The following is a 19,540-nucleotide window of genomic DNA, read 5'->3' as shown; positions in this document are numbered from 1 at the left end:
AAGCCTGTACCCATCCATTGCAGCACCCCAAGCCGTGTGACTTGTCCCATCATGCCTTGGCAGTTACTCCATCGATGTCAAAAAGCACAGGCTCCAGCTCGGCCTGGCTGTGCCCCTGGCTGAGGGCATCAGTGCACATTTGGGCTGTAGCTCCTCAGCTGTGGCTCCAGGCAAAACTCTGACTTGTCTTATGGAAACCTGGTACCCAGCGTCCGAGAAGCCTTGTTTGCAAAGGCTTTGCTTCAGAGCAGAGACGTTCCAGAGTGGACATCAGATGGAAACATAAAGCTGCAATTGGCTGCCACAATAGTGAGCAAACCCTGCTATCCCCAAGGCCAGAGGAAAATGGGGCTGGGAAGTGCAGCCCTGGAAAGAAAGAGGTTTATTTCAGTGGTGCCTCTGCTGCCTCTTAGGGCCTTTGGTGGACGTGAAGGTGATCTCTGTGAATGACAAGGTGCTGCTGTCAGGCCAATGTGAAACCTCTTGGTCCGTTCCTTGATTGTATCATCAAGGGGGTGAGTAAAGGCTGGTGGAGAGATAAAACAGCAGTCTGAGAACATAGGCACACAAGTGGAGACCCCAGTGTGATGTGCCTTGTGTTCCTGGCCTGCCTTACATCTACTGGGTAGAGAAGGGACGGACCTTGCCACACTGCAGTGGTGGCAAACAGTTTCTTGCACAAAGGCACCGAACCTGTCTGCAATGCTGTCTGGGGTGTCCGACACACACTCGTTCTGAATGGGGATGGCTTTCTTGTGCTGTACCTGCCAGCCACATGTAGGTACGGGTGAGAGCCTTGGCATCCCACAGAACACTACAGACATCTATTTGGACATGAAATCGAGTAACAGTCCGCAGTTTGATCAGGCAATGTGAGGATGAAAACCATCATTACAGGCCATGGAGATCTAGTCAACCCAGCTGATGGAAAAGACAGAGCAAAGCTTAGTTCTCCCTATGATACATGACCTCATTTGGTCAGATGGCAGCATAGGCTGCCAAGAAAGTAGTAAACAGGGACAAGTGCAGTTGCCTTGCACGTGCCTTGGACAACCTCTGGCACCTCAGATGTCAGCAGGTATTTCATCTGAACAGCCGACTCCTGACCTACATCTTCACCAGTGACCACAGGAGCTGAGACAAGGAGCTCACATGCAGCTGCCTATTTAATGCCCACCTGAACTGAGGCAAGAGGAATCCCACCTCCTGTGCGTTTGCGGCAGGCATAGGAATGAGCTGAGTCCCCTTCCAGTGCTTAGCAATGGAAACACAGGATGAGATGCCTCCACTGAGTCTCAGTCTCCAGCTGAATCCTATTCCTCATCAGGATTAAAGAAGATCCCTGCCTGTCATTGTCTGGGTGTCCTACTTCATGGTAAGACAAAAGGGTGATTTTTAGACCTAACTCCATCTCTGATAGGAGAAATGACACTGCTGGAAAGAAGTGTCTCTCCCCAGCTGAAGGAGGGAACATGAGTGATTCCTTCAGCCTGTTTCACAGCAGGTTCCCCTGGAGCCCCAGGGACACCTGGAGGGAGCCCAGAGGGGCAGAGAAAGCGCTGCCTTAGGCTGGGCCTCTGCCGCTGAGCTGGGCTGGGCTCCTGGGCTGGAGGGAGCTCCTGGCAAGTGGGCAGCACTCCAGAGAGACAGCTCTGCCCAGGAGCAGCTCCTCTGCAAAGCGCAGCAGGGCTGAGGGCACTGCCTGCAGGCACCGAGGGGAGAGGAGCGAGGCAGAGAGAGGTTAAAAGCAGTCTGGGGTGGAAGGAAGAGCTGAGCTTGTTCACAGAGAAATCCTCACAGCATTTGACACAGTAAGTCTCTGGCAGCAGGGAAATTCAGATGAGTATCGTGGAGGGGTCTTCCAGAGCTGGTACATCCCATGACTGACAGGACCTATCAGGATGTTTTGCTTGGCTTCTCTGGTGTGGAGAAGGAGGACGTGCTCCAGAGCAGGGCTTTCCTGCCGCTCCATCTGAAGGAAAGGTCATGATGGCTGCCTTCTCCTGGGGATGGCTGCAAGGGCGTGAAGCCGGATGAGCACCCAGATGTGCCCAGGGCCATCCTTCAGAGCAGGGTGTCTGCACCCCAGGGGGCTGTGTGCCAGGGCAAGGGACTCTGCCGCCTGCCAAGGTCAGCACTCAGCCTGCCCGAGGAGCTGCCCACAACGCTGCAGGGAGAAGCTGTGTGTGCAAGGAGTGACCCCTGGCAGGGTAAGACTGGGTCCCTCTGTTGAGAGGGTGCTGCATGGGTCAGGGCTGCCTGCAGCTCCATATTACTCCCAGGGGATTTCCAAGGGGACTTTTCAAGAGGAAGGTCAAGATGAGGATTACCTAAAAGGGAAGGAATCTGTGCTTTCCGTTTTCCACTCTTAGTTGGCTGGGTGGGCAGTGGGAGATGGGAATTTATTCCTCTGCTCTGGAGAAGGCACTGAGACCCTGCTTCTCACTGGGACTTGTCTGAGCTTCTCCTGAGCCCCTGCACATGCAGAGATGCCCCTGGGCAGTGCCCTGCTGCCAGGAGATGTCTGCAGGGCAGAGCTGAGCACACAGTGGGGGGGACTGGCTGTTTGAGCATGGACAGGGAGGAGACCTGGGGACAGAGAACCAGCTCCTGGCAGGGACAGCTCCAGGCAGCAGAGACGTGGGCAGGGAGGGAGAGGGAGCTGCTCCCATAAACACCATGGCAGTGGGGATTCAGGCACCTCCCTGCCATCCCCTGCAGCACAGACACCTTCAGGGAGCACCCTCCTGGTCTCCTCTCCCACCCAGCACAGCCTTTGCCCCCAGGGTCATGGGGTTTCAGGCTGCCTTCTTCTTGGCAGCCCAACCCACAGTGAGGAGAAATCTGTGTGCCTGTCTGTCTGTCCCTGTCCTTCCTCCCATGGCAGGAGCATTGGGACATTTCTCTGTTTCCCCTCCTGGCCTTGCTGCCTTTGTCCCCACCTTACCTGGGGGCTCTGGGCACTGCAGTGTGTGGGGCTGGCAATGAGCTGACCCTCACCTAAGGACTCCCTGTCTTCCGGACATCTGACTCTTTCCCTGGGGGTCCTGCTGGGATGCAGGCTGTCCTCCAGAAGGGCACAGCTCTCCCATAGGCTCTCTGTGTCCCATGGAGAAGACAACTCAGTGCTAAGGCCATGGCAATGTGGCTCATCATCTGTGTGGGCAGCTGCAATGAGCCCTGTGTGCGTGGCTGGGAGGGGAGAGCTGAGATCCTGCTCAGGTACGATGAGATGGTGGGGAGGGGTTTGGAGATCTGCACTTGGGAACTGGATTCCTCCGCTCTCAGAAGTTTCCAGGTTTCTTCTCAGGGGAACATCTGGTGATCATCCTCCAGCTCAAAGAGCTGCAAGGAAAAGGCAGCTGAGACCAGGGCTGATGGACGGACCAGCTCTCCACACCCTGCACTAAGGGACAGTCCCTTTGCCTGTCAACACCCACAACATGTCACTTGGAGTACAGCAGAAGTGCCAAGGATTTCTGCTTTACAAGCACTTCTCAGTTGTGGTGTGGCAACTAGAACAAGATAAAAAAAACAAAATCCCTTCGGCTCTGCTCTGCAGTGGGGTGAAATGGGAGCAACAATGCTGAAAGCCCATTGATACCCAAAGTGGATTTAATCTGAGATAACCCCATGTTGCTATTACCTATTGCTGTAGGACAGGACTGACACCTCCAGAGCCCACAGCAGAGCCCCCTGCTCCACATGGCACCCTCAGCCAGCACCAACCAGAGCTCATGAAAGGGACCTGCCAAAGATCTCCCTGAAAGGTGCAAGGCAGTCTGGGGTGTTTCCATGAGAACTGCAATAGGCTTTGCTCAGAGAACTCTACCCTAACTTCTCACTGCCTTTACCTCCTTGGGCAGGTCCCCATGCAGAGAGGCAGATGTCCAACGGCAGTTCCATTATTGAGTTCCTTCTCCTGGCATTTGTAGACACGCGGGAGCTGCAGCTCTTGCACTTCTGGCTCTTCCTGGCCATCTACCTGGCTGCCCTCCTGGGCAACGGCCTCATCATCACCGCCGTAGCCTGTGACTACCGCCTCCACACCCCCATGTACTTCTTCCTCCTCAACCTCTCCCTCCTCGACCTGGCCTCCATCTCTACCACTCTCCCCAAGTCCATGGCCAATGCCCTGTGGGACACCAGGGCCATTTCCTATGCAGGATGTGCTGCCCAGCTCTTTCTATTTGTCTTTTTCATTTCAGCAGAGTATTGTCTTCTCACTGTCATGGCCTATGACTGCTACGTGGCCATCTGCAAACCCCTGCACTACGGGACCCTGCTGGGCAGCAGAGCTTGTGTCCACATGGCAGCAGCTGCCTGGGACAGTGGTTTCTTCTATGCTCTTCTGCACACTGCCAATACATTTTCCTTACCCCTCTGCCGAGGCAATGCCCTGGAGCAGTTCTTCTGTGAACTTCCCCAGATCCTCAAGCTCTCCTGCTCAGATGCCTACCTCAGGGAATTTAAACTTCTTGTGTTTAGTACTTTTGTCTTTTTGGGGTGTTTTGTTTTCCTTGTGGTGTCCTATGTGCAGATCTTCAGGGCCGTGCTGAGGATCCCCTCTGAGCAGGGACGCCACAAAGCCTTTTCCATGTGCCTCCCTCACCTGGCCGTGGTCTCCCTGTTTCTGAGCACTGCCACATTTGCCTACCTGAAGCCCCCTGCCACCTCCTCCCCATCCCTGAATCGAGTGGTTGCTGCCCTGTACTCGGTGATGCCTCCAGCAGTGAACCCCCTCATCTACAGCATGAGGAACCAGGAGCTCAAGGAAGCAGTGTGGAAACTGATGACTGGATGTTCTCCAGGAGCTACAGAGTGTCCATCTTCTTCAACAGATGACTCATAATGTAACTCATAACAGGCCCAGCCTTTCTTGATTAATTTTTGTTGTCATTATTGTTGTTGGGTAAGTTTTTCCTTTTCTTGCTTTTTTAACTTGTGATAATGTTGTCCACAAAGAAATGCGGACACCCCACTTCTACTTCATTATCTTCCTCACTAGTGTGACCCACCGACTGTGTAAATAAGGAGCTATACTCCTTCTCTAATTAAACAAAATAAATGTACTTGCATTGATTTGTCCGTCTGAGACCCAAGCAACTAAAACTGAACCAAATATTCATCCTCATAGGTGAAGAAAGGGCAATGGGGCTGTCATGGTTTAACCCCAGCCAGCAACTGTGAACCACACAGCCGCTCGCTCACTCCCCCAAGGTGGGATGGGGGAGAGAATCAGAAGAGTAAAAGGGACAAAACTCGTGGGTTAAGATAAGGACGGTTTAATAGGGAATGCAAAAGCCACGCGCACAAGCAAAGCAAAGCAAGGAATTCATTCACTGCTTCCTATCAGCAGGCAGGTGTTCAGCCATCCCCATGAAAGCAGGGCTCCATCATGCGTAACGGTTACTAGGGAAGACAAACGCCATCACGCCAAACGTCCCCCCCTTCCTTCTTCTTCCCCCAGCTTTATATACTGAGCATGATGTCATATGGTATGGAATAGCCCTTTGGCCAGTCTGGGTCACGCCCCCTGGCTGTGCCCCCTCCCAGCTTCTTGTGCACCTGGCAGAGCATGGGAAGCTGAAAAGTCCTTGACTGGTGTAAACTCTGCTCAGCAAGAATGAAAACATCAGTGTGTTATCAACATTACTCTCATCCTAAATCCAAAACACAGCACTCTACCAGCTACTAAGAAGAAAATTTACTCTATCCCAGCTGAAACCAGGACAGGGGCCATGATGGAGTCCCCCATACCTACAGAATGGGGAACGTTCCCAGCCCTTAGGCAAATCTCTTCCCTCTCTCTCTCATGACCTGCGTAGTGTTTGTGCTTGAGAAAACCCTCATCATCATGCACGTGGTGGCAAACTAGCGTCTGCACACCCCCATGGCTTCTTCTTGGGCCATTTGTCTTCCCTGGAGATCTTCTACAGACCCACCACCTGCCCCAGCTGATGGCCAGCTGCATGACTGGGGACAGCACCATCTCTGCTCATCACGGTGTTAGTATTGTTTCCTGCACCTTTTGCATGTACCGAGTGTTTACTACCCATGATCACACCCTACGATCAGTACTGGGCTGTGTGCCACGCCCTGCTCTCTACAAGACTCATGAACCGGCAGGTCTGTCTCCAGAGGGCAGCTGCCCCTTCGCTAGGGGCATTTCTGTCATCTACAGTCTTAATTTCAGTCGTGTCCCAGATACAGTTGTGTGGCCCCAGTGGAGTGGACTACTTCTTCTGTGATTTCACCCCATTGTGGAGCTCTCACGCAATGACACTGCGACACTCGTGCTCTTTGCTGTCATAACCTGCTTTTTAGATCCCATCCTCCCCTTCCTGTTCACATGGTCATCCTGTGTGCATCGGAGATGCCTCCCTGGGGCAGCTCTCCCATCCAGCGTGGGCAGGCAGAAAGCCTTCTCCACCTGCTCCTCTCACCTCACTAGTGCCACTCTTTTCTATGACACCCTCATCCTTGGGGGTGTGATGCCCAGAACAGCCCTCCTGAGACAGTTTGACAAAACCCTTTTTCTCCACCATCCTCACATCCCTGTTCAATCCCTTCATCTACAGCCTGTGGACTAGAAAGGTTGGGGGACACTGAGAAAAATGCTCAGGGAAGCTGTGAGCTGCACAGAGACCCCACTGGAGCTGTGGGCCTGCAGGAAGAAATCACTTCTGGCTCTCTTCTGAGCAAGGCCAGAGGACCTGGACTGGCATGTGCTGTGTCCTGGGCACTCCGCTGGAAGGGTGGGATACGAAGAAGGCTTCTGGTGTGGGAAGGAGCAGAGAGGTGCTGGTGGAGCTGGCTGGTGTCATCATGAGACCTCTCTCAAACATCTTGGAAGGGGCAGAGAGATCAGGGAGGCTGCAAGGTCCTCAGAAAAGGCAAATATCAAACTCATCCTCAAGAAGGGCAAGAAGGAGGATTGGGAGTGTTACAGGTTGGTCAGCTTCACCTCAGTCCCTGGGAAGGTGGCAGGGCAAATGCTCTTGCAGCTATCTCCATCACTTGAAGGACAAGAAAAGGATTGCTGAACCCATGTGGGAGGGGAAAGAAGGGCATGCTGTGTACCTGGACTTTTGCAACTCTTTGGATGTGGTTTCCCGTGGTCTCCCTAGAGCGGATTGTTGACATCTGGACTGAAGAAGTGGATGATGCGGTGGGTGGGAAGTTGGCTGGACGATCAGGAACAAACCTGTCAGTGGTACAAAGTCCTCCGAGGAGCCAGATACTAGCAGCATCCCTCAGGGATCAGCAAAATTTCTTAAAAAGTCATGAAAAGCTGGAAATTAAGACTTTCTCAGCTATTACCTAGATTTCTTTTTCTGAACTCCTTCCAGTTTGGACTGGGACCAGTCCCAGTACAAACTGGAACCCTTTAACCCCTCTCAGTACAGACTGACCGCCCTCCAAGCAGAAACTGCGTCCCTTTAACCCCTCCCAGTACAGACTGGGCCCTGTCACGTTATAAACTGCATCCCCTGACCCCCTCCCAGTACAGACTGGGCCCCGTCCCAGTACAAACCTGATCCCTTTACCTCTCCCAGTACAGACTGGGCCCCCTCCCAATACAAAGTGGATCCTTCAAACACCTCCCAGTACAGAATGGGGCCTCTCCCAGTGCAAACTGGACACATTTAATACCTGCCAATACAGACTGGGCCCTGTCCCAGTACAAACTGATTCCTTTTAACCCCTCCCAGCACAGACTTTGCCCTGTCCCAGTATAAACTGGAGCCCTTGGTCCCCTTCCCAGCACAGACTGGGTCTCATCCCTGTACAGACCCCTAACTGCCCCCCAGACCCCTAAGGGCCCCCATGGACCACTAAGTGCAACCTTGGCACCCCTAAGTGCGTCCATTGTCCATACCCCTCCCTCCCTTCCCTCCACTATGCCATGCTCCATGTGTCCTCTGGCCCCAGCTGCAGCCCCGCTTCTTGACCTTCACCTTGCTGTGGGCCAGCCTCACCTCCCCCAGTGCCTTCAGCCCTTGGCTGAGACTCCCCCTCACCTCATCCAGCCTTCCTTGGAGGGAAGCCTCTGCCCAGGCCTTCACCTGAGCTTGGGTGGGCTCAAGGCTTGTCCTCCTCCGCTGGTGCCGGGTGGCCATTAGATCTTTAGAAGGTCTCAAGCTCAACCTTGGGTGTTGACTGAGAAGACAACCACTCCAGTGGAGACATCAGAAATCCGGCAAAAGCTTCAAGGTCAAATCTAAGAGGAAGAAGAGAGGTTGTAGGTGCTGGAGATCATCTAGTCAAAGCCCACCTTAGAGTGGAGACCACCCCTGGAGATACCCAACGCACAAGTGGTGTCCCTCAGGGGTCCATGCTGGGACCAGTACTGTTGAATATCTTTATCAAGGACATGAATAGTGCAACTGAGTGCAAGTTTTGAGATGCCACCAAGCTGAGTGGGGCAGGTGACACTCCCGAGGGTCAGGGTGCCATCCAGAGGGACCTGGACAAGCTTGAGAAGGGGGCCCATGTGAACCTCGTGAGGTTCAACAAGGCCAAGTGCACGGTCCTGCACCTGAGTCGGGGCAACCCCTGGTGTCAATACAGGCTGGGGGATGAAGGGATGGAGAGCAGCCCTGAGGAGAAGGACTTGGGGGCACTGGTAGATGAAAAGCTGGACATGAGCGGGCAATGTGCTCTCACAGCCCAGAAAGCCAACTGTATCCTGGGCTGCATGAAAAGAAGCGTGGCCAGCAGGTCGAGGGAGGGGATTCTGCCCCTCTACTCTGCTCTGGTGAGACCCTACATGGAGTACTGAGTCCAGCTCTGGAGTCCTCAGTACAGGAAGGACATGGACCTGTTGGAGCGGGTCCAGAGGAGGGCCACAAAAATGATCCGAGGGATGGAACACCTCTGCTATGAGGAAAGGCTGAAAGAGCTGGGGGTGTTCAGCCTGGAGAAGAGAAGGCTGCTGTAGGAGGGTAGATTTAGATTGAACACAAGGAAAAATTTTTCCCAATGAGGGGAGTGAAACACTGGAATGGGTTTCCCAGAGAGGTGGTAGATGCCGCATCCTTGGAAACATTCAAGGACAGGCTAGATGGGGCTCTGAGCAACCTGATCTAGTTATAGAAGTCCCTGCCCATTGCAGGGGGGTTTAACTAGATGACCACTAAAGGTCCCTTTGCACCCAAACCATTCTATGATTCTTTGATTCTATGATTCTATGAATGCTATGACCAGGATTAGAGGGGATCCTGCCTCCAGCCAGGTGGCGGAAAGGGACAACCGGGTTTACTGGACTGTATGGAATTGATGGCCTGGAACAGGAGACCCGCAGGATGATAAGGCTCTAATGCACACCGGTACACAGTGTACCCTAATGCCATCAAGCTATAAAGGGGCAGAACCCATCTGGATTTCTGGAGAGACAGGGGGATGAACATGGGACTGTAGGAGTGCAGGTGCCTATTTGTAACAGACGCCATGACTGAAGCAAGAGGAATCCCACCTCCTGGGGGTTTGTGGCAGGCAGGGGAGGGAGCTGAGGTCCCTTCCAGCCCCAGCACTACAAATCCAGCATGAGATGCCTCCATTGACTCAGCTGATTGCCTTCCCTCAGCATGGCTAAAGGAGATGCCTCCCTGGCAGTGTCCAGGTGTCCTGCCTCATGATGGGCCAAGGCAGGGGGATTCTCAGACCTAACTGTGTCTCGGAGAGGAGAAAGGCCACTGATGCAAAGAAACCTCTCTGCAGAGGTGAGAGAGGCAACATCGGTCTCTTCCCAAGCAGGTTCCTGGAGAGCCCCAGGGACACCTGGAGGGAGCGCCGAGTGGGGTGGGGGGCAGAGAAAGTGACATCTTGGGCAGGTGCCCTCCTCCGGGGCTGAGACAGGCTCCTGGGGTGGAGGGAGCTCCTGGGAAGCAGGCAGCAGTGCAGAGAGACAGCTCTGCCAAGGAGCAACTCCTCTGCCAAGCGCAGCAGGGCTCTGGGCAAAGGAGTAGGGCAGAGCGAGATTAAAGGCAGGCTGGAGTGGGAGGAGAGAGGAGAGCTGCAAGGGAAGAAACCTTTCCAGCCCTTGACACGGGAAGTCTCTTGGTGCAGGGCAATGCAGCTGCCATTGCGGGAAGGGTCTCCGAAAGCATTTATAGCCTCCAGGGTCTGTCAGGAGGCCTCCCAGCCCAGGGGCTCATGTTAGACAAGGGGGAAGGGGTGAAGGCAGGGTGTGCAGCCAGAGCTGCCCAGGGCATTTCAGAGGGCACTCTTGCAGAGGAAGAGCAAGGCAGGGGATACCTTACAGCTAAAGAGCTTTCCTGAGGCCGTGCTTCCAGTTTCCTGCTGTTTCAGGACAAAGGGAAAAGGTGCTGCTGCGTTTGGCGAGGGAGCCTGAGAGTCCTGAGCTGCCACCCTGAGAGATCAGTAGGTCTGGCAGGAGCCAAGGCAACTGCTTCCATCCACTCCTCTACCTCCAGAGAGCACCAGCATCACCTTTGCTGGCCTCAGCAGGGTTTCTCTGACCTGCTCCTTACTGCCTGCAAGCGGGGAGTACCTCTAGAGAGTGCCTGGAACCGGGAGGTTTCTTTAGGTCAGAGCTGAGCAGACAGGAGTGGGTGATGGGGACTGTGATCCCTGACAGGGAAAAACTGGAGGGCAGAGAAACAGTTCCCGGCAGGGATAGCTCCAGGCAGCAGATACATGGGCAGAGAGCTCTAGGAAACTCCAACCCCAAATGGCATGGGAGGGAGAATTTGGGAAGCTCCCTGTCATGCCCTTCAGTGCAGACACCTTCCTCTGCGCAAGACCCCTGCTCTCGTCTCCCACCCAGCACAGCCTCTGCCCTCAAGGCTGTGTGGTCCAGGGCAGGAGTTGCCTCCTCTGCAGCCAGAGCTCTGGCACAGCAGAGGGGCATCTCTCCTGACACGTGGCCGCTTCCCTCTGCAGGGCAAAGGGGCTGAGAGCGACTGCCCTGCGCTTTTGCTAAGTGGGAGGTGCTGTGCTCTGCTGGGGAAGGAGAAGGCTTTCCTGAGTGCCCGGCCGCCTCTCCTCTCCTTGCTTCCCTTAGGAGGAGAGTCACAGAGTTCTTCTTTGTTCCTGCCCCTGCTTGTGCTGCTCTTCTTCCTGCTCGTGGGGTCCCTGGCAGTAACGGTGGTGGTGTGGGGCAAGGGGTGGGGGTGTGGAGTGCCTGCTCTGGCCCTGACCTGGAGGGCGCTGCCCTGGAGGTGTTTCCATGGGACCAAGGTGCCCAAGCCCTCTCTTCATTTTCCAGGCTCCAGACACTGCACTCAGTGCTTGGGCAATGAGGCACTGCTTCCCTTAGCAGACAGCACCTTAAGACACCTGATTATGCTGGGCAGGGAGTCCTGCGGGGCTGTGAGCATCCCTCCAGAAGGACACAGCTCTCCTGCAGGACCTTGGAGATGTCGGAGAGCACCCGATCTGCCCATGCCAATCAGCATCCTTGCCCTGTCCTCTTCATCATACTCTGCAGAGCTGTGCTGGAAAGGAGAGGTGTTTTGAACTCTGCACCTGGAACAGGACCCCTCTGCTCCCAGGACACTCCAGTGTCTTTTGCAGAGCAACCTCTGGGTGCAGTCGTCCTGCAGCTGAGAGCGGTGCAAGCCCAGAGCAGCTGGGCACCAGGCTGATGGACAGAGCAGCCCTCCTGCATGGGAGCACTGACGCAGGTTTGCACTGAGAGCAATGGGGCCATGGGGGATGTGACCCTTTCCAAGACCATTTCCCAAGTGGGATGAGCGTGTCTGCATACTAAAACACAGTGTACCGACACACGTTTGCTGCGCCTCATCTCCCAGCTTCCTCTGGGGAAGAAAGCGTCCTTCTGGGCTTTTTGCCCTCCGCTCTAGTGCAGCACAGGGAACTCCTCCCCAGGAAGCCTCCCTCCAAACACCCGGGGCTGTTGCTGCCTCCATGGGTCCTTGCTGGAAAGCAGGGCTGACCCTTCCGGAGCCCCTGGGGAGAGGGCACGGCTCTGCACAGCACACTCAGCCAGCACAAACCAGAGCTGAAGCCTCGGAGCTGCATAACAACCCGCCCCCCCCGAGGGAAGAAAAGCACCCTTAGGTATTGCACAATGAATGAATGAAATTTTGCTCAGGGAAGCTTCTCTGATTTTTTCTGTTTTCTCTCCTTTGGCAGTTTCCATGCCCAGAAGCAGCAGATGTCCAATGGCAACTCCACGAACGAGTTCCTCCTCCTGGCATTCACAGACACGCAGGAGCTGCAGCTCTTGCACTTCTGCCTCTTCCTGGGCATCTACCTGGCTGCCCTCCTGGGCAACGGCCTCATCATCACTGCCATAGCTTGGAACCACCACCTCCACACCCCCATGTACTTCTTCCTCCTCAACCTCTCCCTCCTCGACCTGGGCTCCATCTCCACCACTCTCCCCAAGTCCATGGCCAATGCCCTGTGGGACACCAGGGCCATTTCCTACCAAGGGTGTGCTGCCCAGCTCTTTTTCTTTCTCTTCTTCATTGGAGGAGAATATTGTATTCTCACTGTCATGGCCTATGACCGCTACGTGGCCATCTGTAAACCCCTGCACTACAGGACCCTCCTGGGCAGCAGAGCTTGTGTCCACATGGCAGCAGCTGCCTGGGGCACTGGGTTTCTCAATGCTGTCTTGCACACTGCCAATACATTCTCACTGCCACTCTGCCAAGGCAATGCTGTGGACCAATTCTTCTGTGAAATCCCCCAGATCCTCAAGCTCTCCTGCTCAGATGCCTACCTCAGGGAAGTGGGGCTAATTGTGGTTAGTGTCTGTTTAACATTTGGTTGTTTTGTTTTCCTTGTGGTGTCCTATGTGCAGATCTTCAGGGCTGTGCTGAGGATCCCCTCTGAGCAGGGGCGCTGCAAATCCTTTTCCACGTGCCTCCCTCACCTAGTCGTGGTTTCCCTTTTCCTCAGCACTGTAATGTTTGCCTACTTGAAGCCCCCCTCCATCTCCTCCTCATCCCTGGATCTGGTGGTGGCAGTGCTGTACAGTGTGGTGCCTCCAGCAGCAAACCCTGTCATCTACAGCATGAGGAACAAGGAGATCAAGGAGGCCCTGCGGAAACCGTTTGAACATATACTTCTGCAGCATCAATAAGGTGTCCATCATTCTCAAGAAAAGCTCGGATGCTCTTTTGATCTTCTCTGTCCTGTTTTCTCTTTGTTTATTATACTTCATACAGGACTTCCACATAAATAATATTATCCATATGCCTGCCAGTGTTTTCCGACCTAAAAGACATCATGTGCCTATGGAGCCAGCCTCCCTGGGCAGGTAAACACAATAAAGAATCCAGCAGCAAATTATTTGCCTCTCCTCCCATCTCTTACATCTCCTCTGGAGCTGCGGGTGCAGCCCTAGCACACAGGAGGGGTCAAGGAGCCACGAGCCCAGCTGCCACATGGAGAAGCAGGCACTTGTGGACCTCAGGGCTGCCCCTTGCTGCCTCAGTGGACAGATCCTTTCTGCCACCTTCACACCACGGCTGCTGCTTCTCTGGAGGCGTGGCCATGGACAACATCAGGACCTGCTCTTTTCAGAGCAGCAGTGCCAGCTCAGGGCCCTGTGGAGAGCACGGGGTGGGAACCAAGACAGGCTGGCCAGGCCAGCCTGGACATGCCCACCTGGGGAAAGGGATGTTCAGGGAGAAGAGCAAGGGAGCATTTCTGTGCCTGCAGGGAGGAATCCATGAGAAAGAGAAACCAGGACTCTTGTGCTGGCCTGGGGAGAGGGGCTGGCACTGAGCTGGCAGAGGCAGTCTGTGGTGGGGAGCTCCAGGACCCCAGACCAGGAGTTCTTCGGCTTCACTAACCTCCGTTTCCTCATGCCATGGTGAGCCTCCAGCCCTGGGGCTGATGGGGAGGCTGACCCTTCTCTGCCCCCCAGCAGCTGCTCTGCCCTTCAGAGGGGCTGGGGCTGTGGGGTGGGTGCCCAGAGCTCTGCAGCACCCTGCGGTGGGCACTGCCATGGGACCAGCCCAGGCTGGGCTGCTCTGCTGGGCTGGACTGGGGAGAGGGCAGGGGAGGTGGGGAGAGCTGGGGAGGGACTGGGCTGGGCTGGGCTGGGCTGGGCTGGGCTGGGAAGTGCCCGGGAGAGGACAGCGCCAATGTTAGCTGAGCTGTGTGGCCATGTATCGTGGTATAACTGCAGCTGGCAACTAAGCACCACGCAGCCGCTCGCTCACTCCCCCCTTGGTGGGATGGGGGAGAGAATCAGGAGGGTAAAAGGGAGAAAACTCCTGGGTTGAGATAAGAACAGTTTAATAATTGAAGTAAAATAAATTAGAACAGTTAAATAGTCAAAGCAAAAGCCTTGCACACAAACAAAGCAAAACAAGGAATTCATTCACTCCTTCCCATCGGCAGGCAGGTGCTCAGCCATCTCCAGGAAAGCAGGGCTTCATCACATGTGACGATTACTTGGGAAGACAGACACCATCGCACCCAATGTCCCCCCCTTCCTTCTTCTTCCCCCAGCTTATATACTGAGCATGACGTCATATGGTATGGAATAGCCCTTTGGCCAGTCTGAGCCCCACTGAGGGCCATTACTGACAAAGCCTCCTCATGGACTTGTCAGAGCAGATAACTGGAGGCTGTGATTACAGGTAGGCAAAGGCACTGTGCAGGTGGCTCTGATGTGAGTCAAGCCTTGGTTGACTTGATAAAGCAGAAAGGCCAAGTGCTGACCTCCAGCCTGTGGGAAGGGAGATCCTGTCCCTCACAGAGCTCAGGGCTCTTCCTGGGGCAGGGTGATGTGGGATGTGCAATGCTTAGTGAAGGACAAGAGTATGGCAGTGGCCGGCCTTCCCAGGGGCTGCAAGGAGACAATAAGGCCCCAGTGCCTTGAGAGCAACCTGTCTCCTCGTAGACGTCGGTAGCACAGACAGCTGCCATGGCCAAGGGGACAAAGACCTCAAGCACATGTAGGCAGGATCCAAGCTTTTTGGGAAGGGAAGGAAAGGAGAGGGAGCTGCCCTTTACCTGAGAGGTCAGCAGGAATGCATGGAGCTCTGCCTTGGGATGGGTCAGGATTAGCAGGCAGACCAGCATCACTGATGTTGTGCCTGGTACAGAGCACCTGAGCAGGAAGCACCAGAGGAGGCCTTCTTCAGGCAACAGGCAGAAACCTCACACTCACAGCCCTGGTCCTCATGAGGACTTGAACCACCCTGATATTTGCTGGAAGGACAACAGGGCAGGACGCATGCAATCCAGGCAGTTTCTGGAGACCATCAATGATAACTTCCCAAGAATGCAGAGAATGGGCTTGGAAAGCCAAAGCCCACCTGAAGTTGCACCTGTGGAGGAATTTGAAGAACAAGAGCAGCTTCTACAGTGACATCAGCAGCAAAAGGCAGGCTGGGAAAAAACACAGGCCTGCTGCTAAATGGGGCTGGGGCTGTAGTGACAGAGGATGCAGAAAGGGCCAAGGCACCCAGTGCCTTCTTGGTGAGACTGGCCTTCAGGAATCCCAGGCCCCTGAGACCAGAGGGCAAGTCTGGTGGAGGAGGATCAGGTTAGGGAACCTTTAGACAAACCAGATATAAACAAGGCAATGGGAGCTGACAAGATGTGCTCGTGAGGGCTTAGCGATGTGGCCAATGTCATTGTGAAGCCACTCTTGGTCACCTTTGAAAGGTCCCATGGCTTTTGGGTGAGACTTGTGAGGACTGGAAGAAAGCGTATGTCACTCCTGTCTTCAAGGAGGACGAGCAGGAGGAGCTGTGGAGCTGCTCAGCCAGGCTCCCATAACACCCTCCTAGACCAAGAATGGACTAGAGAAGTGGAAAGTGAGGGGAATGGCAAACTGCGTGACTTGCTGGGCTCACAGCTCTTGTGACCAGCAACACAAACTCCAGCGGGAGGCAAGTCCCTCATGGTATTCCCCAGGGTCCAATATTAGGGCCAATACTGTTTCATCTCTTACTGGTCTGGAGGATGAGACCGAGGGCACCCTCAGGGAGTTAACAGATGACAGGATACTGGGAGGAGTGGCTGATAAACCAGAGGGTTGCACTGGGATTCTGAGGGACCTCAACAGGCTGGAGAAGTGGTTCAGAGGAGATCCTCATGAAGTTCCACAAAGGGAAGAGCAAGGTCCTTTACAGAATAGGACCTGCAGGTCCTGGTGGACAAGAAGTGCGACATCAGCCAGCAATGTGCTAGCAATGTGTATAGAAGGCAATCAGCATCCTTGGCTGCATTAGGAAGGGCAGCAGGCAGAGGCAGGTGATCCTTCCTCCTCTCCTCAGCACTGGTGAGGCAATACCTGGAGTGCTGGGTCCAGTTCTGAGCTCCTCAGTGCAATGAAATTGAGAACTTGCAGAAACAAGTCTGGCTCTGGGCCATGAAGATGACTGAGGACCAGAGCATCTTTCACATGAAGAGAGGCTGAGAGAGCTGGGACTGTTCAGCCTAGAGAAGAGAAGGCTCTGGGGGAATCTCATTAAAGTGTAAAAAAACCTGATGGGAGGGAGTGAAGAAGAGGGATCCAGACTCTTCTCAGTGGTACCCAGTGACAGAAAAAAAAAGATGAAACCCCATGAAATTCCATCTGAACACAAGACAACACTTGTTTAAAATGTGAGGGAGGTCAAACACTGGATCAAGTTTCCCAGAGAGTCTCCATCCTTGGAAATATTCACAACCCAGCTGGACCCAATGGCTTTTGGCAACCTGCCCCAGCTGACCCTGCTTTGAGCAAGGCTGCTGGACTAGGTGACCTCCAGAGATCCTTTCCAACCCCAACTATTCTGTGATTCTCTGGGTCTGTAATGCCTGGCAGGGTTTCTGAGAACTTTTCTGTAGTATCTCCACACCAACGGGACTCCTGGTGTCCCTTGGAGCGGAGCCTCCTCCTGAGGATGATCTCCCTCACCTTGTAACCCTGAGGACAGGGTGAAACAGTGATTATAAATGGCAGCAATGCCTCAACATGCAGCAGTGTCCCCTACCCCTGAGTCCATGTCCAGCCCCTTCTTCCTTCAGCATTTGAGTCGGAAGGGACATCTGAAGGTCTGCTCTGAGCAGGGAGAAGTTTATGGTTAGATCAGGGAGGTCAGTGCTTTCTCCAGCTGAGTTTTGAAAACCTCTGTGCCCCTGATCCACTCTTTATCAACTATCGTGGTGATATATGTGTATATAGATGTTTAAAAAACTCTCTCTATATGTGTGTGTATGAGTATATAGATGCATTTATTTTTTTCTTTCCTTAACCTGATAAGAAATTCTCCTTACTGCTGCTTGTCTTTATGGTCTCTTGTCCCTTCCTTCCCTTCATGATCTCCAGCCAGATCATCGCACCTACTCAGACCAAGGAGAATCACAACCTCCTCTCCAAGCACAGCCTCACTAGGACCCTCTGGAACCATGCAGGCAGGCTGGGGTGGCCAGATCCAAGCAGAGACATGCCCTACAGAAGGACTGTGGTAGTGAATGGGAGCTGGTGCTGGGGCAGAGCAAGGGGCCATGGAGGACATCAGAGACGACCTCCAGCAGCTCCTCTTCAACCAAGGCAGGGAGTAATGCACCCAGTGGTGCTCCTGAGAGAGGATGGTGACACAGGGAAAGAGGCACCAGGGGCTGCGGTGCAGGGAACCGATGCTTGCCTCCGTGTCTTGGGCCTCCTGGAAGCGGTGACAGGGGCTGCACCCCCAAGGCACCCCCCAAGCCTGCGAGCAGCAGTGAGTGCTCTCCTGACTGTGGGGAGCTGCTCTGGCTTCAGAGAGTCTGCTGGCAGAGCAGGAGCTGTTAGAGCTCCCCCTCCCCCTCCAGTACTATGACTGGGGTGACAGCCCTGCCTGTTTGAGGGTCATTGTGAGGGTCGTTTGGGGTCCTGGCAGTGTGGGAGCTTCCTGGAGCATCATGGCTCTTGTTCTCATTCCCATCCCATCCCTGCACCAGCGCAGCTCTGCTGCCACACAGCCCAGCTGTGCAGGCATCAATGGGGCAGGGTGCATTCGGGGGTGGGCAAACATCCCCCTGGTACGGTCTGCCCAATAGACCTCAGCGCCACATCCCTCTGCAGCCCTCCTGCTTTGGCAGCCCTCCCCAGCACTCGTCCCTGCCCAGACTTGGCTGTGTCCCGTGCAGGGGTTCATAGACAGGGGTCTGCCGGGGTCTGGGCATGTGTGAGTTGGGGAAGGGCTGGATGTTCTCCCAGTGTAGGCGGAGCCGGTCACATTTAAATGATCAGCCCACACCTGGACCATGGTGAATGGCCAGGGCTGGAAAACACAAAGGGTCAGGACTGGGGGTGACTTTGGGGCCAGCATATGGGCTGGGGGAGACTGTCTCAAGGGCATGTGCTGGGCTCAGGGACTGAGGGACAACAGCAAACTCACGGGGTCATGCTTCCTTCAGCGCAAGCCCTGACAAAGGTTCCCAGCCTCCCTTTCAATGCCACGCTTCAGGAGGAACCATGGCACTAAGGGGTGGGGAGTGAGGGATGCCAATTCTGCTTCATCCACTTCCCAGACCTCATGGAGCACCACGACAGAAAGGACTTCTGGCTCTGCACCGTGAGCATGCTTTAGGGTAACCACAGTCTGGGCACTACTGCTGATGAGCGCAATGCCAGAATTTGTCTCCCCCAGGCAATTTCCAGCCCACATCAGCTGCCACCCAAATTTTCCCCACCTCTCCTCTGATGCAGCTGGACGTTTCCTGGCCCCCTCCCCATGCTCCCTGCAGGGCCTTGACCTGGATGGGGATCGCTACCGCTAATCTGCCTCCCTGGGGGTCTCTGGATGTGGCAGGTGCTTGAAGGGACTGTGGTGCTTTTCCAAGGACAGTAGCTGTGTTCATTAGGGCCCGAGGGTGACAAGAATCACTCTCCAGTCTTCCTTTTTTGTACCTGCTTGGTGCCCACTGCCTCCCCTGGGACTGCAGAGTCCTCGTTCCCCTACAGATCCCTGGGTTTAGCACTTGCCCTTTGGGCGACTCCATTGTGGGGGACCTCTCACTTTGTGGGGCTCATGTCACTGCCCACCCCAAGCGCACGCTGTCCATGGAGATGCCCCAGGCTCCCCAGGCAACTCCAGACTCCCACCCTTAAGGACATCACCTGCCAAATCTGGAAGCCCTGGGATATTTCCCCCATGTGGGACAGCCCTGCATATGTACCTCGGTGACCATTCACCATCTCCACTGTAACTAGAAACTTGAATCCAAACCTTGCTCTCTAACAGGTCACAACATGACATTGAGCTCTTTGCTCCTGAGTCCAGGGAGCAACAGGCGCTTTTGGGGTGCAGTTGCTCATGACCACTCTTGGCAACAGCTTTGGAAGAGAAGTCGAGGCTTCAGGCACTGCACTGGGGAGAAGCCATTTATTAAAGAGCTGCTATGAGAGATTCAGCACTGACCCAGTGCTAGACATACATAAATACATGCTACAGGCAAGACAGAGAAAGCTCAAAGAAGCAATAATGATAGTGATAATGATAATGATGATAATGACAATGAAAAAGATAATGATAATGACAAATATAGTGATGCTAATGATAATAGAAAACCTCACAAAGGAAAGGCCTGGAATGGTTTACCATGGGAG

The 19,540-nt window shown here is 54.4% G+C and overlaps 1 protein-coding gene across 2 annotated transcripts; it reads left to right on the top strand.

The window, feature by feature from the left end:
- Nucleotides 1-3,886: 3,886 nt before the first annotated feature.
- Nucleotides 3,887-13,081, top strand: LOC148051106 (olfactory receptor 14C36-like). 2 transcript variants are annotated; one of them, XM_087738389.1, is made up of 2 exons: nt 3,887-4,309; nt 12,569-13,081. In XM_087738389.1, exons 1-2 carry the CDS (start codon nt 3,887-3,889, stop codon nt 13,079-13,081), a joined length of 936 nt encoding a protein of 311 aa, XP_087594515.1. The 2 variants fall into 2 exon arrangements, with proteins under 2 accessions (XP_087594515.1, XP_087594514.1); XM_087738388.1 differs by lacking the exon at nt 12,569-13,081 and having other exon boundaries at nt 3,887-4,852.
- The last annotated feature ends 6,459 nt before the right edge of the window (nt 13,082-19,540 follow it).

Source organism: Nipponia nippon, unplaced genomic scaffold (assembly GCF_047370975.1).
Source record: "Nipponia nippon isolate SJK-2023a ecotype South Korea unplaced genomic scaffold, ASM4737097v1 scaffold_69, whole genome shotgun sequence".
NCBI classification, from domain to species: Eukaryota; Metazoa; Chordata; class Aves; order Pelecaniformes; family Threskiornithidae; genus Nipponia; species Nipponia nippon.
Note: the sequence above shows the minus strand (reverse complement) of the source record. Positions and strands in the feature narration are given on the sequence as shown.